The sequence below is a fragment of the Nuphar pumila genome, chromosome 5 (genome assembly GCF_984573655.1).
Source record: "Nuphar pumila chromosome 5, dmNupPumi1.hap1.1, whole genome shotgun sequence".
NCBI lineage: Eukaryota > Viridiplantae > Streptophyta > Magnoliopsida > Nymphaeales > Nymphaeaceae > Nuphar > Nuphar pumila.
Window position 1 is genome coordinate 42,929,912 of NC_143253.1, and position 26,649 is coordinate 42,956,560.

General features: G+C 38.9%; 1 protein-coding gene across 1 annotated transcript; it reads right to left on the bottom strand.

Annotated features, from left to right (window-relative positions):
- Nucleotides 1-6,804: 6,804 nt before the first annotated feature.
- Nucleotides 6,805-7,623, bottom strand: LOC149837461 (xyloglucan O-acetyltransferase 2-like). The gene has a single exon (XM_090008043.1). The coding sequence runs from the start codon at nt 7,621-7,623 to the stop codon at nt 6,805-6,807; it is 819 nt and encodes a 272-aa protein (XP_089864169.1).
- Between the last annotated feature and the right edge of the window lie 19,026 nt (nt 7,624-26,649).

Below are 26,649 nucleotides of genomic sequence, written 5' to 3' on the forward strand. Positions count from 1 at the left end.
TTTTTTCTTTAATACTTGGACAGGAATTGAGTAAAGTTCTGTGACGAGATTTATGTTGTGCTTCGTACCAACTGATTATAGATCTTGCCATTGTCCTTTTGGTATCGTATTTGATTGAACCTACATTTTGGGTCTATGTTGTAAATATTTCGCTGTTTGCTCCTGTAAGTATTTTTGCTATTTGCCCTTGAACCTTGAAAGCAGCATCTCCTTCACTCCCCATGCTTTTCCTATTGTTGTAAGGTTGTAACTTGGTAAAGATGATGCAAACGGCACAATGCATGAGAGTACGTGTTGTCATATCCTCCTTCATAGCTTGGGATGCAAATGGATTAGATATTGTTTGATATTTGATCTAAATCTAGCGTATTGTTTCGTAATTTGGATCCTTAAAACAAGAAGCAAATGCGCATTAAGATTGGATTTTGATTTGCCTATTCAGATTGCTTTTGGGTCTGGTCTAATTCAATTTTGGATCAAATTCAATCCATGTGCATTTTTTGCATGTGAAAGGTTTTCTTTTTTCTTTTTAATTCCTTTTACTGGATCCAGTTTTATCACACGTATTTTGGATCGGGATTCAATCCTACCTTGATGTATATGTTTTAGATCTGGATTTGGATCCGGATCAATTGTTTGTTTTTAGATTCAAATTCAGATCTGCATGATCTGGTCCATAACCGGTCCGTTTGCAGTCCCTGTCGTGGCTTCGAATCATTGTGCTTTCTCTAGCTAGCTGACAAAAGCAGTGGAAGACAATGCATATGTTCCCATCATTTGTTGTAGGCTTCCATATAATCTGCTTGGTTGCTATCAGTATCTTTTCATTCTTCTTTTTGACCTCGGTATCTCTTTCTTTTGTTCTTGTTATCAATATCATTCGATTCTTCTTTTTGGGTATCGGTATTTCTTTCTTTTTTGCCTTTGTGCTAGGTAAGGTCTTAACATGGCAAGGAGAGAGAGAGAGAGAGAGAGAGAGAGAGAGAGAGAGAGAGAGAGAGATCTTTGGACGTTGGAATAAACAAATTGGAATGAGGATTCTCCATGGACTTCAAGTTCCAAAGTCTTCTTTGACAACGCATGATTGTTCCAGACCAGTATTGTCGAAATCGAATAGAATCAGCGAATCAAATCGGCTCGTCACCGGTTTGAGTAATTAATTAATTAATTTTATTTTATTTGCTATTATAATTTTTAGGCATTAAGGGGACATTTGGAACTTTGGATGACAGGGCCAAAACCTGGTATTTGTCAAGCCAGGTTTTGCCTCAATCCAGGTTATTGGCAAACCTGGCTTGCCAAAAACTAGCTCGGTTGGGCTATTTGGGTGACCAAAAAACCTAGTTTTCAGGTTTTTGGACATAAAAAAATGACAAAAAAGGCGAGGCATTTCCCGGCCAGGAAATGGCTTGCCCCGTCACTGGCAGGAAAATGGCCGGCCATCCATTAACTTTGAAAAAAATAAAAAAAGGAATGGCTGGCCAGCCATTTCCCAGCTGGTGGTTGGCCGAAAAAATGGCTGGTCAGGTCAAAAAATGAAAAAAAAAACATGATTTTTTTTTGGCTGGATGGCCATTTTCCTGCCAGCCACCAGTCTTGAAATGGCCGGCCATTTTTCGGCCAGCCACCCAGCAACCACCCAAACAAAAAATGCAAAAAAGAGAAAAGTTTTCCGGCCATTTTCCTGTTGACTAACCAGAAGGTGGCTGGATTTAGAAGTTGTATTGGGAAGTTGGGGGAGGCACTTACCCAAGTTTTGGTGCATCACCCAAATAGGGATGGCAGTGAACCGGGGGAAAGCGGGTCCCCGCCCCGCCTCGCCCCGTTTGGACCGGGGATGAAGGGTATGAAACGGGGATGGAGGCGGGGACGAAGGTTAAAATCCATCCCCGTCCGGGGGTGGAGGCGGGGATGGACGTGCAGTTTTCCCCGCCCCGCCCCGTCCCCGCCACGATCTCTGCCTCATCCGCGCACGACCACTTTTACCTGCAATATCCCCGCCCCGCCTCATCCCCGTTTGAACCGGGGATGGAGGACATGAAACGGGGATGAAGGCGGGGATGGAGGATAAAATCCATTCCCCGCCGGGGATGGAGGATAAAATCCATTCCCCGCAGGGGATGGAGGCGGGGGTGGAGGATAAAATCTTGAGGCGGGGTGGGGGTGGAGACCTTGTCCCCCGCCCCACTGCCATCCCTACACCCAAACACACCAAAACTGGTTTTTTGGTCACAAAACCCAGCTTACACCCAAATCCCAGATTCCAAACGGTGCCTAAATGTATATTTTATCATTTGATTTGGCCTTAGAAGTCATCGTTTCATTCATTGCTGTATTTTCCTTGTTTTAGATATTTTTTCTTGATTTTTTTATTTTGTTATTTTTAAGATATTTTAAAAAACAGTGTTCTATTTGATTTGATTTGGGCTGTTTTCTTGAATCTTTCTGAAAAAAGAATTGGCTCAGAGACCGATTTTAACGACATTTCTTCAAGCAGCTAGTGCAACCCTGGAGAAAAGGAAGTCGCCATATAGAGCAATTTAGTCCGGTTAGACCGGGGGCAGTAGGACAGGTGCAAAAGGGTTGTGGGTTGGTGCTGCCATAGAAAAGCATCTCAACAAGATCAAGTAAAAGTAAACTAGACAGGGACAGTACTGTCAAAAGAAAAAGGCAAATTAATGAGAGCAACTGATTTTCTAAATTCAGTCTTGTGACATTAACATCATCCAGACCTTTAGTAATCAATCCTGTTTGATAGGGACTAGGCTTGTTACAGCTTTTCATGTGGGTACTCTCTCTCTGCCTGGATCGAGCCATAGACTGAGCCTGGGTCAGCTAGGTTCGTTGTGCTCAATGTGAAACAATGACAGAGACTCGACATGTACAAACTCAGCTCGGGATGAGGCTGTATATCTTATTTTTTGGGTGAGCCGAGCTTATACATGCCAAGCCTGGCTTGAGCTCGGCCATGTGCATCCTGCTAAACACTTATCAGGATGAGCTCGAGCTCAACATGAGCTGAGCCTGAACACCAACAGAACATGCTTGAGGGAGCCTAGCTTGTACATGCCAAGTTGGGCTCGAGCACTGCTCGTGTGAATCCCTACTAAACTTCTCATGTTCTTTTTATATCACGATAATGGCATCCAACCTAATGTCATGTCAATTGATTGGGTTTCAAAACATCCCTCTTTTGGAGGACAAAACAGCAAGCTGGTCTACCCCAAAATTGGAAACCTTTCTCTTGTATGTAGAAGACGATATGTTAGCATCACATCAACCATAAACTTCAAGCAAATCTATGGGTAAAATATGATACCGTTTTAGATTTTATTGTAGTGGTGGGTTCCAAGGAAGAAAAGTAAAGCGGTTAGGAAAAGATATGTCCAAGCAAGCCCCACCAAAAATATTGTGGTTCAAATTCCACACATCCATTTATTGACAAGGATATGGTTTTAGATTTTGTCAATTTCCTTTCCTGCTAGGGCCTGGTTGGATTCGTAGATTTGGGCTCCTAATTCCCTATTCCTCTGTTTGTTTCCACTTTATAGAAGTGGAATGGGATTCATATTACACTATAATCTCAGGAATTGGATTCTATAATTAAACCAGGGAATGCAATTTCATTCCCTTTTTCTTATAGACAAATACTTGACAGGCCCCGACTCCTTGCCCCCTCACCCATGCTCTTTTTTCTTCCTTCCTACGCCAAGAGAGAGAGAGAGAGAGAGAGAGAGAGAGAGAGAGAGAGAGAGAGAGAGAGAGAGAGAGAGAGAGAGAGAGAGAGGGTGGCCGAAAAACCAGCATCCTAAAGTAATCTCTCTCTCTTTCTTCAAGAAGTAAACCTTTTTCTGTGAATTGTTCTCTCTTTCCTGTGATTTTTTCGATTAGCTCTCCTTTCTTTTATTGCCTATTATTTGGTGATTTTTTCAATTATCTTTTTGTTTTTGCTTTCTTTTATAATTCTTCTGCAATTGAATTTCCAACTTTCTTGGTATTTCGTTTCAATCTAATTAGGTTGACATTTGATGTTTGATTATGGCTGAATCTATAATTGGCCAGTAGTGATTCCATTTTTAGGGCCTGGGTTTCAGGGGTTTGACTTCAGTACTATTCAATTTGGAAGTAGGCTGAGGGAAATTTTCTAAGTCCTGTATATAAGATCTCTATGATGTTCTCTAGTGTTTGAATGATAGAAAAGAGCTGCAACTCTATAACTAACGCACATAATGGTGTTGTTCAAGTGTTTGTTTTTATGTTTGAAAGTGAAAACTAAGCAACAACAGTATAGTTAGGGTGAATGTTATGGTGCAATCAAAGCGTTTGATAAATTGCTTGAAAAGAAATAGAAGCTTGAATCTTGTACTTGTGTTTCTTTTTACATTAATCCCTCTCATTTTCAAAACAGAGAATACAAACAGAGAAGTTGGAATCTAATTCTAATCCCATCCCGTGAAAGAACCCAAACAAAGGAATTGGAATCCTTGGGAATCCAATTCCAGGAATTTAATTCTTGGAACTGAATTTCTTGAATCCAAACACGCCCTTGAGGATGCTTATTGCTTAAATCCGATATCTTGTCAATTTCCATTTTGCATCCAATTTAGTCCTAACATCCCATAAAATCCTGAATTTTCTAAGTTTTTTGGATTTCCTGCAAAAGAATCTGACAACATCCATCCAAGGTATCTGCTCATAAGGCTCGGCTCATTTGACAGGGCAACTTGTGAATGTCACCAGACACTATGAGTTGGAAACCCATGAGGGGCATCAAGAGTTTTACCAATCGGAGGCCTGCCAATGCGCGGTTGACCGTTCTTCCATGGGCTAGCCAAAACTAGGGATGGCAATGGACCGGGGGACAACTGGGCCCGCCTCGCCTCTCCCCGTTTGGACCGGGGATGAAGGGCATGAAACAGGGATGGAGGCGGGGATGAAGGTTAAAATCTATCCCTGTGTGGGGATGGAGGCAGGGATGGACTTACACTTTCCCCCATCCCGCCCCGTGCCCATCTCAATCTCCGCCTTTCCCCGCCCCGTCCCCAATCCTTTAAGGAATGATTATAGACCAAGGGAAAATGGGCCCCGCCCTGCCTCACCCCGTTTGGACCGGGGATGGAGGCGGGGGTGGAGGTTAAAATCCATCCCCGTGGGGATGGAATGGAGGCGGGGATGAAGGTTCAGATTTTGAAACGGGGTGGGGGTGGAGATCTTGTCCCCCGTTCCGGTCCACTGCCATCCCTAGCCAAAACAAGAAAAGAAAAAAATCCAAAGGTGTCCATGCTTAGATAATACACCATTTAGCATTCCTGTTGCTGAAGGATACATGAGAAATCTACAAGATTGTGTTTTTGGAGGCACCCAAACTCCTACTTGTGTAGAAACCGATGTTTATGTACAGCTAATAGGAAAACAAATCCTTGAGCTATGTCAAACTACATAATTATGTTGAAGAAACTGTATATGCTCCTGGCCCACTGCTTGGCAATGTTATCCTTAAGTACTTGCTTTTTTATTAGGTAAAGTTAAAAGAAGCATGTTTAACATTAATTTAACTAGAATCCATATTAATAATGATCAGAAAATCAGCAATTCATTATTCCCTTGCACAGAACAACAGCTAAAACCAGTTCTAACAGTGATTTTGGCCATTCAAATGTTTGGGGGTCTCATGGATCTCAGTTCTTGGATTTGAGATCCCTTGTTTGCTTGAGGCTAAGATCTGGTGTAGCATTCACGCTAGATCTGACCTTGAGCAAATTAAATACGACCTAAAGTTATTGTTTGGCATAATGTGAAACTTGCGCGTTATGTCAAACTCCGTTTTCGTGTTTCGTGTCAAATGTAGAGATGTCGACAGGTTGGACCTTCACCGGACTTGGGTGGGTCTGGGCTTGGGTCCAACTTTGAGGTGCTGGTACCGAGTTTGGGTTGGACTAGACCTACCATAGGAAAGACCATACCAGGTCCTACAAGAATTACATAAACCAGGCCGGTGTATACCCAGTAAAATATCAATGTTTTTTGTATTTTTTACATTGAAAAATTATGGATCTTAATTAGAATTTGGGCCAAACCTGAATCTGGTATGATATTTCATAAACTTTACCCGGCTTAGTATTTATTAGACCTCCTTCTTTTACCATCAAAACCTGTTCCTTTCATGTTTGGTACAGGTTGGATCAGGGTCAAACCGGACCCATTGACATTCCTAGTCAAATGTAGCCTCGGTTGACAATGTATCACCCACCACCTAGGGCTGTACTTTTGTGTTAGTTTAATGAGTGCAGGTTCGATCACGCAGATCTCAACTTAGTCGATGCTTAAAAAAAAAAAAACTCTTCCCATTATTTTGCATAGACAATTACTGAAGCCCCAAGGGGGGTTGGCATGGTGGGGGTGGGGCCTTGACCGCTAAACTGGTGGTCAAGGTTCAATTTTCATATAGCGTCTCCTCTCTGCGCAAGCCCGCCCAGCATAGTCCCCAGGGTGGGGCTCCTAGCCTCAATGTTTTAGATCGCTGGCGTGATGACTGTAGGTATGGTAGGCTGAGCCAGCGTGACCAGGTCTATGTGCCTGGTGAAGTTTCTTCAGAGTATAAATATAAAAAAATGACTGGCTTTACCTATCGCGCCATAAACCATATCGTTGAAATGCAAAATAATAGCACATAGCATGGACAAAGCAAAAGAATCAATCTGATGAGAAACTTGCACAATAAATCAACACAAATCCCAAACACAAAAAACTAACCACCCAACCTCTTCTCTATCATAAAAAGGACGAACTTATACAAAGACATCATCATCTCCTTTCATCATGTCTCCATCTCTTCATCATCTCCAACAGTATCTCATTCCAAGCATCAATGGCACCAGGCAGGCACCAATGCACACAATCATTCTGGACCCTCTCCTTCACCCCATGAGCAAAAGGGAAAGCATGCATGTAAGGCCCAGGGTGGCCATCTGGCCTCATCATGGCAAGCCTGGTCACATCCAATACCTCAAACCTCACCCCCCAACTTGCACCCAACTTCTTGAACCACTCAACCTCTTCAACTTCAACCCTCCTGATCTCCTTATCCATCCACCGCAACTCCTCCCCTTCCTTGTAGGGTTCTTGCTTGTCACAAGCCCCTGCCTTGTCCCACTCCCCATCAAAATGGGCAGGTGAGAAAGTGGTCACAACCACCCTGATCTTAATCTTACTCTCCAAAACAGCCCTAAAACTTGTCCTCAAGGCCTTTCTAAGGACCCCAAAGAACCCAATTTCAGTGTGGTTCATTTCAGGACAATAGTGGCACCCCACCACTTGATTATTCTCAAAGAACACAGCAGGGTGCAGAAACCAGTGGCCCACAGAGAGAAGCACCATGTCTGCATCCTTCAACTCTGCACCCCATCTCTCATCCATCTCATCCAAGTAGAGCCTGTTGTAGTTGTACTCATCGTTCTTCTCTGTGCCCCTAACAAGAAAGGGAGACCACAGCACAGAGATGGTGATGTTGTAGGAGGGAAAGACCCAGGTTCTGAACTTGTTGGTACGGTCGGCGTAGGTGAGGGTGGGTGGAGAGAAAGGGGAGAGGAGGCAGAGGAGGGACTCAAGCTGGTTCCTGGCCATGGAGTCGCCGACGAAGAGGAACTTGTGGTTGGTGGCGAGGGAGAGGAAGGTGGAGGGGTCGAAGCGGGGGAGGGTGCAGTTGGTGGGCTGCCACCTCCAATGCAGGTACCCTCTGTCGGGCCTTCCGTGGTCTATGCAGTTCTGTCCCTCCGAGATGGTCTTGCACGTCGTCTCGGTGTAGGGCAGGGGTGAGGTTTCAGGTACCCATTGGCCACTGGAGAAGTCGCATGGCTGATCTCTTGCCCGGTAGTAGACATGCCCTGAGAGAGAGAGAGAGAGAGAGAGAGAGAGAGAGAGAGAGAGAGAGAGAGAGAGAGAGAGAGTTTTGATGATGAGAATACTTTATGAAAAATTTCCTCGTGTTTGTGTGAATGAGAGAATCAAGTTGGAAAAATGTCGAGTGTTTTGGTTAAAGTGAGGTTGTGCCCTCAAAACTTGTGATAAAAAAAGTTCTCTTATGTTTGAGGTGGAAAAAAATTTCCTGCCAAAATCAGGGCAAAATAAAAAAAAATTAGCTTTCATTTTTTTTTCATTGTTTGGGAAGAATGGTGCAGGTTTATTTTGATCACATGTTATTCATATGTGAGTTTTGCTCTTAAGAAAGTGATTTATGTTCTTAGGTACTTTCTCTAACTTGTGATGAAAATCTATCACGTGTTTTGTCATGTCATATCACTGCTTTATCATACATACAGTTAACATCTCATGTTTGTAAAAGTTATTTACGTGGTTAGACTTGTGTAAAACTTTGACTTCAACATTGATAGCTAAAATTGTTAGGAAAGTTTTAAAATGAGTGATTTCTTTCCACCAAAAAGTGCTTTAAAAGGTTTAGTCCCATATCTAAGAGGAATCAGTTTTTCGAGTGGTTTAAATACATGCTTTGTTCTCTATTCTTTACTTTGGTAAGCCGTGTGTCTTTGGGTGGCTTGCGGACGTTGTTGCGCATCGTGCAAAAACGGATGCACCGTTCGCGCGCGTGTGCGCAAGGGCGCTTGAGGCACAATGTTGCGTTTTGATGGCGCACTTTGCACTTCGCGAGGTGCATATGAGGCACAAATGTCCGTTTTGGATTTTCGGTTTTGAGACATTTGGCCGATTGAAAGGTTTTAATAGCATTTATATTGAGTTTATGGCACTTTGTGACTGTTGGACGGTTTTGAAGGCCTTTGATTGACAGTCAAAGGTGGGTGACCGTTCAGGTACCTTTTCGTCCTATTTTCAAACCGTCAGATTTATGACCATTAATCTTATTTATCGCAAAACGTTTTGGCCTCTCTAAAAGTCTATAAATATCTTCTATTTTCGTCTTTTGAAAAACACAAGAATTTTCTGACTATCCAATCTTCTTCTTCCTTCTTCTCGATTTGGCTTGCTGAGTAAAAGTGTGGTAGAGATCATCTGTTCTTGCGAAGCAGTGACTCTCTTGAGGTTCAAGCCTAGTTGCATCCTGGGAACTCAGTCGTAACAAAACCCTTTTTCGCATCTTCAGAATTTCTGGAGTGGGGCGATTGAAGTTCTAAAGATAGCGATCTTAAGAACATGCCTCTAGGCTTGAAATCTTTTTTCTGAAATCCATTTTTCACAAGGTTGGAATTACAATTTTAGAACTTCAATTATGGCCTCTGGTTCGACATCCAACTCCATCAATCTGCTTAGCCGTGCCCTTGAAAAACTCGATCGATTTGATGGGTCAAACTTCAAGCGGTTGCAATCAAAGGTATCTTTCTTGCTATCCGAGCAGCATATCGACTATGTTCTCAAAAAGCCCTGTCCCACTGTCGCTGCTAGAAAAGTTGAGACAGAAGAACAGAAGAAAGAGCGAGAGAAGTGGCATACTGACAACTACCGATGCAAAGGGCATATCCTGAACACTTTAGCTGATTCTCTCTTTGACTTGTATTCACCATTGGAGTCGGCTGTAGAGTTGTGGAATGCTCTCGAGATCAAGTACAATGCAGAAGATGCTGGTAACAAAAGGTTTTGAGACATTTGGCCGTTTGAAAGGTTTTAATAGCATTTATATTGAGTTTATGGCACTTTGTGACTGTTGGACGGTTTTGAAGGCCTTTGATTGATAATCAAAGGTGGGTAACCGTTCAGGTACCTTTTCGTCCTATTTTCAAACCGTCAGATTTATGACCATTAATCTTATTTATCGCAAAACGTTTTGGCCTCTCTAAAAGTCTATAAATATCTTCTATTTTCGTCTTTTGAAAAACACAAGAATTTTCTGACTATCCAATCTTCTTCTTCCTTCTTCTCGATTTGGCTTGCTGAGTAAAAGTGTGGTAGAGATCATATGTTCTTGCGAAGCAGTGACTCTCTTGAGGTTCAAGCCTAGTTGCATCCTGGGAACTCAGTCGTAACAAAACCCTTTTTCGCATCTTCAGAATTTCTGGAGTGGGGCGATCGAAGTTCTAAAGATAGTGATCTTAAGAACGTGCCTCTAGGCTTGAAATCTTTTTTCTGAAATCCATTTTTCACAAGGTTGGAATAACAATTTTAGAACTTCAATTATGGCCTCTAGTTCGACATCCAACTCCATCAATCTGCTTAGCCGTGCCCTTGAAAAACTCGATCGATTTGATGGGTCAAACTTCAAGCGGTTGCAATCAAAGGTATCTTTCTTGCTGTCCAAGCAGCATATCGACTATGTTCTCAAAAAGCCCTGTCCCATTGTCGCTGCTGGAGAAGTTGAGACAGAAGAACAGAAGAAAGAGCGAGAGAAGTGGCATACTGACAACTACCGATGCAAAGGGCATATCTTGAACACTTTAGCCGATTCTCTCTTTGACTTGTGTTCACCATTGGAGTCGGCTGTAGAGTTGTGGAATGCTCTCGAGATCAAGTACAATGCAGAAGATGCTGGTAACAAAAGGTTTTGAGACATTTGGCCGTTTGAAAGGTTTTAATAGCATTTATATTGAGTTTATGGCACTTTGTGATTGTTGGACGGTTTTGAAGGCCTTTGATTGACAGTCAAAGGTGGGTGACCGTTCAGGTACCTTTTCGTCCTATTTTAAAACCGTCAGATTTATGACCATTAATCTTATTTATCGCAAAACGTTTTGGCCTCTCTAAAAGTCTATAAATATCTTCTATTTTCGTCTTTTGAAAAACACAAGAATTTTTTGACTATCCAATCTTCTTCTTCCTTCTTCTCGATTTGGCTTGCTGAGTAAAAGTGTGGTAGAAATCATCTGTTCTTGCGAAGCAGTGACTCTCTTGAGGTTCAAGCCTAGTTGCATCCTGGGAACTCAGTCGTAACAAAACCCTTTTTCGCATCTTCAGAATTTCTGGTGTGGGGCGATTGAAGTTCTAAAGATAGCGATCTTAAGAACGTGCCTCTAGGCTTGAAATATTTTTTCTGAAATCCATTTTTCACAAGGTTGGAATAACAATTTTAGAACTTCAATTATGGCCTCTGGTTTGACATCCAACTGCATCAATCTGCTTAGCCGTGACCTTGAAAAACTTGATCGATTTGATGGGTCAAACTTCAAGCGGTTGTAATCAAATGTATTTTTCTTGTTGTCCGAGCAGCATATCGACTATGTTCTCAAAAAGCCCTGTCCCACTGTCGCTGCTGGAGAAGTTGAGACAAAAGAACAGAAGAAAGAGCGAGAGAAGTGGCATACTGACAACTACCGATGCAAAGGGCATATCTTAAACACTTTAGCCGATTCTCTCTTTGACTTGTATTCACCATTGGAGTCGGCTGAAGAGTTGTGGAATGCTCTCGAGATCAAGTACAATGCAGAAGATGCTGGTAACAAAAGGTTTATCGTAGATCAGTATGTTAATTTTTCTATTGTTGATGATAAGCCTATACTTGCTTAAATTCATGAGATGCAAATACTGGCCTATAAGATCAAAGGAGAAGGTATGTATCTTGATGATAACTTTCAAGTTGCTGTCATTATTGGGAAACTACCGGATTCCTGGAAAGAATATGGGAATCACCTAAAACATAAAAATCAGAAAATCACTTTAGATGACCTTCTTAAGGACATCCGAATTGAGGAGGAAACTCGTCTTCGTGACAAAAAGAATTCAAGTCCTAAAGAGGGTTATCCTAAAGTGAATTTTGTTAGTAACGAGAGTGGCAAAATCATGAAAACCCAGAAAATCAAAAAGAATTTCGTGAAAGGGAAAAAGCCAATTGATAAAAAGAAAATTAGTTGTTATGTTTGTGTCAAGTTTGGCCATTTTGCAAGAGAATGCAAAGAACGGAAGAGGACTGGTCCTAAGCCAAATGAGTCAGAAGAGAGGCTTGTTGCTGTAATCTCTGAAACCTTTATGGTGACTGCAAATAAGAACTGGTACCTGGATACTGGAAGCACTGTTCATGTGGCAAACGACAGAAACTTGTTCAAGTTGTATGAAGTGGTGGGGGAGGGATGCAATCTCTTTATGGGAAACTCTTCCTCAACTAAAGTGCTGGGAAAAGGGAGTGTGGAGATTAAGTTCACCTCCGGGAAAGTCCTAACACTTGAGAATGTCCACTATGCTCCAGAAGTTCGAAAAAATTTAATCTCTGCAGATCTCCTGTCACGAAATGGTTTTAAGATTGTTATTGAGTCTGGGATTGTAACTGTGACCAAAGGAAAAATCTTTGTAGAAAAAGGGTTTGCCACTGGTGGTATGTTCAAGATGAGCATAAATGAAGCTACTACTTCTGTTTATATGGTTGACTCCTATTTTCTTTGGCATTCACGATTAGGACATATAAATTCTTGTTGCATTCATAATATGAATAACTTTGGTCTTCTTCCTTGTCATGTTAGAATAGAACATAAACATAAGTGTGAGACATGCATTCAAACTAAGCTAACTAGACTCCTGTTTCCTAGTGTAGAAAAGAATTATAAATTGCTTGAATTAGTGCATTCTGATGTGTGTACGATGGATAATGTTTTGAGTCGTGGTGGCAATAGGTACTTCATTACCTTTATAGATGATTACTCGAAATTCTGTTATGTTTATTTGTTGAAACATAAATCTGAAGCATTTTCCAAATTTCTTCTTTATCTAGCTGAAGTACAAAATAGGTTTAAAACAAAGATTATATATTTAAGAACAGATAGAGGAGGTGAATACTTAGGTGGAGAATTTGATAAATTTTGTGAAGATAATGGTATTATCTATCAAACGTCAGCTCCTAGAACTCCTGAACAAAATGGAGTAGCAGAAAGAAAAAACAGAACACTTGTAGAAATGATGAATGCTATGCTTCTTAATACATGTTTGCATTCCAACTTATGGGGAGAGGCTATACTTTCTGCTTGTTATATTCTTAATCGAGTTCCTTATTCCAAATCTGAAAAATCACCTTATGAATTGTGTTTTGGTAAGAAACCTAATCTTAGTTATTTTCGTGTTTGAGGTTGCTTAGAATATGTTAAAATTCCAGAAAATAAAAGGAAGAAGGTTGGACCTAAAGCATTTGAATGTGCTTTTATTGGGTATGCTGAATATAGTAAAGCATATAGATTTCTGGACATTGTTAATGATGTTATTATAGAATCTAGAGATGCATCTTTCATAGAACATAAAAATGCATTTGATTATCTTCTTGATGGCAATCACATTACAGTAGATGAACATTCTGTTAATGACATGATTGAATATTCTAATGATTGTGTTGATGAACCAGAAACTGAAGTTAGACACAGTAAGCACATTAGAAAACCAACTAATTTTGGTTCTGACTTTTATACATTTCTAATTGAGAATGATCTTGTGTCTTTTCAAGAGGCTATGTCTTCTCAAGATGCTGTCTTTTAGAGAGAAGCTATTAATGATGAAATAAAATCAATTATGTCTAATAATGTTTGGAAATTAGTGGATTTACCTGTTGGATGCAAAACTATTGGCTGCAAATGGATTTTCAAAAAGAAATTAAAAGCAGATGGTACAATCGATAAATTTAAAGCACGTTTGGTTGCAAAAGGCTTTAAACAAAAAGAAGGTATTGATTATTTTGATACTTTTGCTCCTGTAACTAGAATATCTACTATTAGAATTCTGATTGCCATGGCTGCCATAAATAAGCTTCAAATTCATCAAATGGACGTGAAAACAACCTTTTTGAATGAAGAATTAGATGAAGAGATATATATAGAGCAACCTGAAGGTTTTGTAGTGCTAGGGCAAGAGTGCAAAGTTTGCAAACTTGGGAAATCCTTATATGGATTAGAGCAAGCCCCTAAGCAATGGCATGAAAAATTTGATAGTTCTCTGGTGCATAATGGTTTTAAAATTCATGATGCGGACAAATGTGTCTACAGTAAAGTAGATAGTAGCTCAATTATTATTATTTGTTTATATGTTGATGATATGCTTATTTTGGGTAACAATAGTGAATGCATAAATCAAACAAAAAGATTTTTATCTTCCTTGTTTTGTATGAAAGACTTGGGTATTGCAGATGTTATTTTAGGAATCAAAATTATAAGAAATAAAAATGGCATTGTATTATGTCAATCACATTATATTGAGAAAAGTCTTACAAAGTATGGATATCTTACTAAATGTGCCAACATGAAATCCACACAATTGAACTTTTGGAAACCTATGTATGATTGAAAACTCCGTTAACAATATAAAGAGCTAAGTTCAAGGTAAGTCCACTTAGCACCTTGGTTAATTTAGGTTTTCTTTCAAATAGTGGGGGTTCAAGTCATGCAGACACTCTCACTGATGCATAAGTTTCTATGCAAGCCAAATATATTTTAAAACTAGTGAGAGATTGTTAGGAAAGTTTTAAAATTGGTGATTTCTTTCCACTAAAAGTGCTTTAAAAGGTTTAGTCCCATATCTAAGAGGAATCAGTTTTTTGAGTGGTTTAAATACATACAGGCTTTGTTCTCTATTCTTTACTTTGGTAAGCCTTGTGTCTTTGGGTGGCTTGTGGACGTTGCTGCGCATCGTGCAACAACGAACGCGTCGTTCGCACGCACGCGCGCGCGCATGTGTGCGCAAGGGCGCTTGAGGGGCAATGTGGCATTTTGATGGTGCACTTCGCACGCTCGCAGCGGTGCGAGGTGCATATGAGGCGCAAATGTCCATTTTGGATTTTTGATTTTGAGACATTTGGCCGTTTGAAAGGTTTTAATAGCATTTATATTGAGTTTATGGCGCTTTGTGACTGTTGGACGGTTTTGAAGGCCTTTGATTGACAGTCAAAGGTGGGTGACCGTTCAGGTACCTTTTCGTCCTATTTTCAAACCGTCAGATTTATGACCATTAATCTCATTTATCGCAAAACGTTTTGGCCTCTCTAAAAGTCTATAAATATCTTTTATTTTCGTCTTTTGAAAAACACAAGAATTTTCTGACTATCCAATCTTCTTCTTCCTTCTTCTCGATTTGGCTTGCTGAGTAAAAGTGTGGTAGAGATCATATGTTCTTGCGAAGCAGTGACTCTCTTGAGGTTCAAGCCTAGTTGTATCCTGGGAACTCAGTCGTAACAAAACCCTTTTTCGCATCTTCGGAATTCCCGGAGTGGGGCGATTGACACTACAAAAAAATAGTTGATTAGCGACGGAATTTAGCGACAGAGTTATATCGTCGCTACTTAGCGACAGATTAACGAGAGAAATGAATCCATCGCTATATTTGTAGAATTTTACGAAACTAGCGACAAATTATATTCCCTCGCAAAATCCGTCGCTACTTAGCGACGGATTGTGCGAGAGAATATTTTGTCGCAATAAATACGACAGTTAGCGACGGAATTGCGACGGCTAAAATTCCGTCGCAACATAGCGACGGCCTAGGCGACGAAATATTTTCTGTCGCCTTTTTTGTTTTTTGAATTACGATGGCTTAGCGACGGAATTAATCCGTCGCTAAGCCGTCGCTAAATGTCGCATTACCCCTAATCCCAACCCTCTTTTTCCTTTCTCCTTTCGCTGCTCCCGCCCGCCGCCCTCTCCCTCCTGCCGCCCTCTTCCTTCGGCCGCCCTATACATCCCGTCGACCTCTCTGCCGGCCCCCACCGTTCGCCGGAAGTCGATCTCCGTCAACCTTCCGCTGCCGCCGTCGCTGCCCGGAGCAACCACAGGTACATATTTCACCTTAAATGGATTGGAGGTCGACCCCCTGCGTTTTCCGGCAGGGGGTCGACTCTGCCAGGCGGTCGACCCCGGTAGGTGGTCGACCCTCTGCCGTGTCCGGCCGTGGGTCGACCCCCTGCCGTGTCCGGCCGGGGGTCAACCCTGGTAGGGGGTCGACCCCCTGCCGTGTCCGGCCGGGGGGGGGGGGGGGGGGTCGACCCCCCGCCATGTCCGGCCGGGGGTCGACCCCCCGCCGTGTCCGGCAGGGGGTCAACCCCGGCAGGGGGTCAACCCCTTTTGATGTCCGGCAGGGGGTCAACCCCCTGCCTTGTCCGGCAGGGGTCAACCCCTTTTGATGTCCGGCCGGGGGTCGACCCCCTGGTTTCTTGCTCTTTTTTTTCTTTTTTCAGAAATTAGGGTTTTTATTTTATTTTTATTGTTTAGTTTTCTTTGATTTTCATTGATTAGGATTTTTTATTTTGATTTTCATTTATTAAGCAATTGAATCAAATTTCTTAAATTAAGGCTATTTGTAGTTAATTTAATTAGGGTTTTTTATTTGATTTTGTTTTATTAGGGCTTTGAATCAAAATTTAAAAATTAGGGCATTTTATAGTTAATTTGATTAGGGTTTTCTTGGATTTGATTAGAGCTTTTATTTTTATTTTCTATGATTAGGGATTTGAATCATAATTTTTTTAATTAAGGATTTTTAGTTAATTTGGTTAGGACTTTAAATCAAAATTTTTTAATTAAGGCTTTTATAGTTAATTTGATTAGGTTTTTTTTATTTATTTAGAGTTTTTATTTTTATTTTCTATAATTAGGGATTTAAATCACATTTTTTTAATTAATACTTTTTAGTTAATTTGATTAAGGATTTTTTTGTATTTGATTTGGGCAGGTTTTTTCCTTGTTTGATTAAGGTTTAAATTGTGGCTTTTTTATTTAATTTTATGGTTTATTTTTCTTATTGTTTATGATGTTTTGGTTTATTTTTAATTTATTTTCTTGTATTTTAAGGTTTTATGATTTAATATGGTCGAATAATTTCATGGTGACTTCATTTTAAAACATCATTTTTTTTGCAGATTTCTCAACAGAACTCGCTTGTGCCCCGCCACCCGTGGTAAGTAAGTGACAAAAACAATGCAAATCGGGTAAATACCCGTGGTGAGTAAGTGATGCAAGCGCATCACATGTTATTTAATTTATTGAATATAACACTTTATTGTTCACACACTCACTTAGTTGTTGATATCTAGGACTACTTTGTTGGAGTTCGGAGATCATGCTGAGCATGATTTTAATGTATGAATATGAAAGTATTCTTATTTTTGGAGTACGGAGTCCATGCTATGCATGGTAGTAGTTAGTGGGATATTGAAGTGTGTTTGCTGCAGGTACATGTTTGATATTTGTTTGATATGAATTATTTCGATGTATTGCAATGTTTGATGTGATTGTATCCATGCTTACATGTAGTTACTTTCAATTTGATTATGTCTTCCATGTGAAATTGTATACTGAAAGCATGCTTCAAATGAATGTATCGTGTCATGAATAGTTTGCACATGAAAATATTAAGTTATCAATGCATGCGTCATAATTCTTGTGATTGTATGACATCATATATTGCATGATAAATTTGATATTTTCTTTATCATAGTATTCTGATGGTTCTCTTTTAACTGGTTAGGATACTATTCGTAACATCATACGACAGAATGACTGCAAACCGTGAATGGATGTACCGTAGGATAGTGGACAATGAGTTATCGCATGAATATATGGATGGTGTCGACAGTTTTATTGAATTTGCAACGGCAAGTGTCAATACGGTAGATCCCACAGGTCGGATTAGGTGTCCCTGCAAGATTTGTAAGAATAATCGATTTGTAGAACCTCATGGCGTTAGACATCACCTATACAGGAAGGGTTTTGTGAGTGATTATCAGAACTGGACGTTTCATGGAGAAGAATTTAGAAACGATTTTGATGCACGGGTGAATGTGGTGCACGATAATCCATATACGAATTTGATATTTGATGCTGCAGGAACAGAACTGAGTTCTGCTATGAGTTCTAGTGATGTAAGAACTGTCGTAGATGAAGAATCACCAAACAATGCAGCTAGTAGATTTTATGATTTACTTAGAGATGCTGATGAGCCACTTTGGAACGGTTGTGAGAGTCACACTATCTTGTCTGCAGTTCTTCAACTAATGAATTTGAAGTCCGAGTACAAAAAGAACGTGAAACTAAGTATTTGTGGTTTGCAGACGATTTGATCTGGAGTTGTAAAGCAAAGTTTCACATCTCACTAATGCAGAAGTACAAAAAGAACGTGAAACTAAGTTTGTGGAGTGGTTGAAACAGTTGGTAAAGAAGCTAACATAAATTTTGTACTTATAAACAACACTAAGTTACTTAATTGATCGTGATCACAATAATTGTTTATGTCTGTGCGTAGGTTCGCCATGGTGTTGTTAAAGATCAAGGAATATGTGATTTAGAAAATGGTCCGACCAAAGTTGTGCAATGCTACAACGGGTATATCGTAAATGGTTATCGATTCCATACAAAAGACTACGGTATAAACAAATCAACGATAAATAGTGGCGTGTGTATCAAGGGTAGCAGCTACGGTGAAAATGAACATGATTACTACGGTGTTATAGAGGAAATAATGGAGTTAACTTACTTAGGCATGAATAACAGGGTTACGGTATTCAAGTGTCATTGGTTTGATCCAACTGCAACAAGACTCGACAAAGCTTCAGGCATTGTGGAGGTGAATCATAAATCCAGGTTTGGAACATATGAACCATTCATATTAGCCTCGCAAGCTCAACAAGTTTATTATACTTCATATCCGAGTATAAAAAAGTCAGATAGAAATGAATGGTGGGCAGTTTGCAAGGTGAAATCCAAACTATACCCCGAGTATGATCAGTTACAAGAAGATGAGTTAGCTGAAGACAGTGATTACTATCAATCAGATGATGTCTGTGACTTCGCTTATGGTCACGATGTTGCGCATGATATGCATGTCATATCTCCATTGGCTGATGAAACATTCATAGAGGAATGTGATCCAAATGATGTACCAAGTGGATGGGCAAACAATGAAGAAGAAGAAGAAGAAGAAGAAGAAGAAAGTCAAACTAGTGACGAGGAAGAATTCTCAAGCTAGTGAGCAAAATCTTATACTACAAACCTCTATTTAAATGCATTGTAATACTTGATGTGAGTTGTATTGCAATACTTGGTGTGAATGATTAAAAATTTTATTTCAATGTATTGTAATACTTGATACGAATGATTCGAATGCATTGTAATACTTGGTGTGAATGATTTCAATTATCTGAATGTATTATAATTTATGCAATTAACGAATGATTTGAATTAGTGCAATACTTGATGTCAATGATTTGAATTATTTGAATGCATTGCAATGCTTGATGTGAATGACTTGAATGCATTGTAATACTTGATGTGAATTATTTGAATGTATTGTATGACATATGTTATTTGTTAGAATATGGTTCGTGGAGGTTATAGTGGTCGCTCATCCAGTAGTAGCCAGGCTCAACCTTCATCTTCACGGGCTCCTGTGATAGGTATATCATATAACTAATTAGATGCTTGATTAGTTCAAATGCACATTCTGAGAACTTGGTGTGTATTTTTTTACAGATGATGTTGCGCCTGTACACGACCCACCTACACCAGTTGATCGCACAAGTCAACAGCCAACACAGGAAACAGGGTCTTCTCAGGCTGGCACAAGAAGACTCATTCGAATAGTGTATATCGATAATCGACCGTAAGTATTTTGTTTTCAATTATTGCATATCTTTTAAATATTTTATATTGATATTTACTGTGTAACAATTCATGTGCAGTACGAGGTTTGAGCCACAAGAAGTAGTACGGGAGATTAGGAATTCACTTCTTCAACATCTACCAGGACCAGTTGCTCAATGGAAAGAGTACCCAAAGGAGGTATTAGACAGATTGTGGTCCTCATTCATGGTATACAGTTGTTCCTCATAGTTAATGTGTTTCATATTTAATTTATTTAAGCAATGTCTACTAACTTTCTGAAAATATTTGTAGGCTTCGAATCGCTTTGCAACTACGGTGGAAGAAAATGATGCAAGGAAGGTGTGGCAGAAGGTGGCTGCCAATCGATTTGCAGACATGCTGCACACTATGAAGACTGCAGCAAAAAAAGCATCTGGCGTAGTAGATGATCCATTATTGTGGAAGGGCCATGGTCCTATTACTATCAAAAGAGATTACTGGGATGAAATGTGCGATATGTGGGCGGGAGATGCATTTAAAAATCGCTCTGCGAAGGCTTCACAAAATCGATCGAAGATGCCCGAAGCCCATCTACACACAGGTGGATCTAAGACATTTGGGAGCCACCTAAAGAAAATGGTAACTCATCAATATATAATATTAATTTTATAAGTATTGTTGAAAATTTGTGTACTAAATCTTTTGTCATTTAACTTCGCAGGAAGCAGAAAAAGGAGGCAGTGTACCATATAAGGATGTGTTTGTAGAAACACATAAACGGAAGACCACGGGAGTCTTCATATCAGAGAAGGCGAGAACGACAACGGTATGTATTAATTCTATTAATAATCATTGCAATATATATGCAAGTCATCATAATGTTATCATTAATTATTAATGAATACTTTAAACATTATTTTGTAGGAGGCATATGAGCAACAAATGGTAGAGCGATATGGCGAAGACGCTACTCAGCATCCATCATTTGATCCTACAGCATGGGTGACTGCAGCAGGTGAACCCAAAAAAGGTCGCGTGTTCGGGTTTGGGAGTAATATGAACACTTCACCAGTTATTGGTTCTTCCAGTTACGGCTCACCAACTTCTTGCGCCGACATAAGCTCCAAGCAACCGACTATTCTTTCCGGTGATGATGTACGCGAGATTATTAATGAATCACTGAATAACTACTTCCAATACACCGTCGCCCCCTTTCTCCGAAATGAGATCAAGGCCGCTGTTCAGGATAGGGGATCTTCGATTCCAGGTCCCTCTCAGGTATAATCACATATATAGTTTTTTTGACTGTCTTAAAGCACATCTGAGCATGGTAGAATCACATATAGAGTTTTTCTAGATGCCTTAGAACACATATGAACATGCTATAATCACATATTCAATTTTTTTACTGCCTTAGCACACATATGAGCATGATAGAATCACATATATATATATATATTTAACTTTTTGTCTGTCTTAGAGCACATATGAGCATGATAGAATCACATATAAAGTTTTTTTGATTGCATTAGAACACATAAGCATGCTATAATCACATATTCAGTTTTTTTACTGCCTAAGAACACATATGAGCATATTATAATCACATATTCTATTTTTTGACTGCCTTAGCACACATATGAACATGCTATAATAACATATAGAGTTTTTTAACTGCCTTAGAACACATATGAACATGTTATATATCATTTATGATAGAATCACATATAAAATTTTTGGCTTTGCCTGCCTTAGAGCACATATGAGCATGCTATATTCACATATTCAATTTTTTTACTGCCTTAGCACACATACGAGCATGATCGAATCACATATATAGTTTTTTGCCTGCCTTAAAGCACATCTGAGCATGGTAGAATCACATATAGAGTTTTTTTATATGCCTTAGAACACATATGAACATGCTATAATCACATATTCAATTTTTTGACTGCCTTAGCACACATATGAGCATGATAGAATCACATATAGAGTTTTTTTATTGCCTTAGATCACACATGAGCACATGATAGAATCACATATAGTGTGTAATTTATTTCATTATATTTTGTTTATCAATACTGACTGTTCTTTTCTTGTGTAGGCTGCTAGCGATAATCAGGGTAGTGGAGCTGAAGGGACAGATAAAGACAATGAACAAGAAGACGCACAAAATCTTGGCGATGATTAGAGGACTGTGTTGAAGAAGTTCTATTTTTTTTATTTTTCCTAATTGTAATTGTTGAATTGTAAATAATTAAACTTCTTAGTTTTAAGGTGGAACGATTAATTATTATAGATACTTGTTATATGAATTTTTTTGTGTGGTTTGTTTTTTATTTACAGGAAATATAAATTGTATAGGAAATATAAATTGTACAGTTCTCGGTAATTAATTTTTAAATAATTTTTTTTTATTTTTTTTCGTTTTTGCGACGGATTAGCGACGGATGATTCCGTCGCTATTCATATTAATCTAGCGACGGCTTAGCGACGGAATTAAATCCGTCGCCACGCCGTGGTCGCCGTTTAGTACCGGCGGATTGGCGACGGAATATAGCGCTCGTTATTCCGTCGCAATTAGCGACGGACTTGGCGACGGAATTATTCCGTCGCCAGTTAGCGTCGAAATATTCGCGACGTAAGCATACTGTCGCCGCGTTGTCGCTAATCCGTCGCTAACATGGTTAGCGACGGATTAGCGACGGATTAGCGACGGAATGTGGTCGTCGCTAATCTACTGCTTTGTTGTAGTGTGAAGTTCTAAAGATAGCGGTCTTAAGAACGTGCCTCTAGGCTTGAAATCTGTTTTCTGAAATCTATTTTTCACAAGGTTGGAATAACAAAAATCACATTCACAGGTTGCAATTTTTCGTATGAATCATGAAAGTTTTAAAATGTGATTGTGATTTAGAATAACAAGAAACCTGTGAAAGTTACAAAAGCATTGCAAACATGCTTGAAAAGTTGCCACTTTTTTTTTGACTTGCATTTTTCCTAGCATTAATTTCTTGCTTCCAATCGTAATCATAAAGCTGCGTGCCAACAAGCAAAAACATGATAAATAAGGTAGATTTCCATGAGAATCAATCAATCAATCAAAAGAGAGAGAGACCTTGTTTGATATGGTCATCAAGCTTGGGAGAGGACAACACCGGTAACTCTTGCACCCAATAGCATTGCAGGATGACGATGGAGACGATAGTGTAGAGAGCCCAAAGGAAGTGCCTCCTTGAGAGAGAAAGCAGCGGCCGTTTCAGCTCTATCACTAGTGCCTCCCCACCAATCATCTTCTCCTCCTCATTCTGGTCCCTCCTCATCTTCATCCTCACCTCTCTAACCCTTCTTCCGCACACACCGTGATTCCAATACTAAAAACTTCTATTATGGTTTATGGTCTCTTCATGTCACGTACGGTTAGTCGTTGGCCACAAACTAATTAAATATAATATGTGATAATTTCTTAGAAGACTTCAGATCTTTCTGGTTTGGCCATTGGTTTGTGATCGCTTAGGCTAAGTGTGAGTCAATTTCAATGTATCAAGACACCAAAGCTCATGATGGCTCGACCAAAGTCATGCCATATATAGCCTAATTGGTTGGGCACCGGGCAGGCATCGACTCGATAATTGGCGCAGGCTGAAAGGGGTGTAATGTGGGACTTGGGTCAGATATTGTTGGATCTAAGATAATCGGATTGAGTCGGATGCATAGAGCTTACACCAAAATCAAATCCAATTAGAGTATATATCCTAATAGATCTGACTTCTACATATAATCAGCTGGTTGGATCTTGTGGGACTCAGTTTTGGATTTAGTCTTGGATGTAAAATTTTGCTACAAATGAATCTGAGTGCGATTAGCATTAGGATCTGGTTCTACTTACCAAATCCTATTAAATGGGCTCGAAGTTGGTCGGATATTCAACCTGAACCTGAGCCATTTACATCCCTAGGTACAGCTATAGCTGCAGCCTGGGCTGGGTAGTGCACGTGATCTCTAGCCTTGCTTTGTTATAAGTTTCGAGGGTCAATCGTGGCTGGCATGTCTGGCTTTAAGTCTGTACATCAGCTTCGATGAATCTCACCGATCTAGGGCCAATCTGATCCCATAAATGTATTCAAGATATTTTGTTTGTTAGCAATCAAACTTTGAATAATATTTTTTTAAAGCAAAATTATGACTTTTGAGTTGACAAATTTTGATACATTGTGAGCCATTGATTTTTGATGCCATTGAAAACCTTTTTTCATATCTAAATCACATGACCTAAAACCATTTTCTTACTAAATAAAACCATGTATCTGAAACTGCAAGTTTCTTTTTACCATATGAGTATTTGATTACGCATTCAAAAGTGTCTGCACACCACTCTCTCTCTCTCTCTCTCTCTATATATATATATATATATATATATATATATATATATATATATAAAGTGGTTGGTTCTTCCTAACAGTATATCTTGTGGACAGGCTAAAATTTTCATTTCTTAATATTTTTTTAGAATCTAACCTTTTGGAGGTGTTTTACATAGTTTCTTTAGTGGAAACCAGCTTTTAAACCATCTAATTATGATATCCGAACATGTTTTATAATGATTCAAAATTAATGGCTTAGAATTTTTAATAAATTTTAAAGCTCCTAAAATCATATTTTTTTTCAAAAAAACATGATCTAACAAACAATTCCTACCAAATACATCATGCTGAACACATATGTAGGGTCAGATTTATCAAACATGGCTTCAAACATTGAAAATCAGTACTGTCCACACTTTATAGATGGTTAGGAGTAACCAATTCCTATATATATATATATATATATATATATATATATATATATATATATATATATATTTGCGCATGTGAAAAATTGTTGGGTACCCTCTAGTGTCCCAAACTTCCTAGTTAAAAACTGTTTTTTTTTTTTTTTGCATACTTGAGTCTCTAGATTTGATATACATATTTGGTTTAGTAGAAACCAACCCTCGTATCATGTCTTTCCCCAAGAGAGTTGAAAAATCCATGGCCTACAATTTACCAAATTTTCAACCCTCAAAAAATCTTTTACATAAAAAAAGATAATTTAGGAATCAATCCCTACCATTTTGTCCATGTTGACCACATCCATGAGGTCGAATTTGGTTTAAACGGCTTCTATGAGTTTTATTTAAAAGGTTTAGAACCCATGAAGGTAGCTAATATTATCCCTACATTAATTTCAGTTATTTTGTGTTTTTATTCTTCTATACTTTCTTTTACAATTTAATGTCTTGCTCTATGTAATTTAAGGCCCTTTTTTTTAATTAATCTAGGCAATTTCATTCAAGAAATGGCTCTCACGTCCAAATGGGACAAGCCATCAGCATGGGCAATTATGCACTTCAACGACATGCCTGCTTTCTACTGAGTAATTAATGGCCACCAACGGCCACGTTTGTTCACCTACAATCAGACTAAAAAAAAATGGTCACACTTTCCCCATAACCTAAGGAAAATTATGTATAATATGCCATATTTCATGCCTCCTTACATGCATGCATGACACCTCCTTGTGGCACTGTCAAGAGTCTTGTTTCTATTATAAAATAATTATATAAAGACTTTGAAATTGAGACTTGCCTTTACTGTTAAACATAGCCTCACGTTACAAAAAAATCATTGTTTGAAGAATGAGACATAAATTAATGAAGTCAATGTAAGGTTCAGATGCATATATTAAGTGTCTTTTTTCATCTCTCTTTTGAATTGATCGTCATCATTAATTAAAATGAGAATTGAAAACCTACTTCATTACATGTAGAGATTTAGAATAGTTTGTTGTTGTTGTTGTTGTTTACCCCCTGGCTAAGGGTCTGGTAGACGAGCCCAGCTTGAGCAGTCCCGGTTCAGCTCATTAAGGGTGAAACCCTACTCGTCCTTCGAGCTCATGAGCTTGAGGTCATTACGAGATGAGCTATACTGATTATGAGCTAACTCGTTTTCTAATATATATATATATATATATATATAAAGTGTTTTTTAAAATTTGATAATATCTGTAGATGATATATATAATATATGTATAAAATATATAGTATATATTAATGAGCCTAGACAATCTGAGCTTCCCATGTTCGTTCTTTGATGAGATATCTAATCAATTTGAGTTGTAGCTTGACTCACCGAGCTCAGTTTCCAAGCCAAACCAAACATTCCACCAACTAAGATGAGCTAAATAGTGAGCTACTCATCTCATTTTCCAGCCCTATTGAGGAAAAAACCATCCATCACTGACTGCACGGTGGTAGGTCTCCTGTTGTTAAAACCCATTTCATCTCATTAAGGGTCAAACCTTACTCAGGCTCTGAGCTCATGAACTTGAGGTCATTTCGATCTAAACTCTATGAACCAATAATTTCTATTTTTTAAATGTTTTTTAGATTTGAAGATATATATATATATATATATATATATATATATATATATATATATATATATATATATATATATATATATATATATATATATATATATATCCTAGATGAGTGCAGTTTCCGCTATTCGTACTCAACTCAGATACCTAAACAAGCTAGCTTGTACACTACAAGAAAAATGTGTATTAACGACAAACGCTATCCGTCGCTAAAGACGTTAGCAATGGATTTTGAGACGGATAGCGTCTGTCGCATAACCCTAGTCGCTAAACTGCAACATAATTTATCTGTCGCCAATCCGTCGCTAAGTAGCGACAGATTATGTACGTCGCTAATCCGTCGCTAAATAGAGACTGATTTGGTTATGCGGTGAAATTTAATCCATTGCTAGTCCATCACTACTATTTAACGATAGATACGTATCTGTCGTTAATGTTCGTCGTCAATTTGGCGACAACCATTAGCGACAACTTAAATTCTGTTGCAAACCAACGACTGCTTTAAATTGGCGACGAAGTAGCAACATATATTATCCGTCGCTATTTTTTTTTTAAAATTTTAATTTTTTTTTGAAATATTCTGAAATTCGAGAAAAATTTCTCGTTATACAATTCATATAACCTGCTTATAAAAAACAAAGTACACATAAAAAATACATATACAGGTGAAACAAATTTAACACAAGTTCTACGTTAAACAAACTTTAACAACCAAATACAATCCTTACCAAGTTAT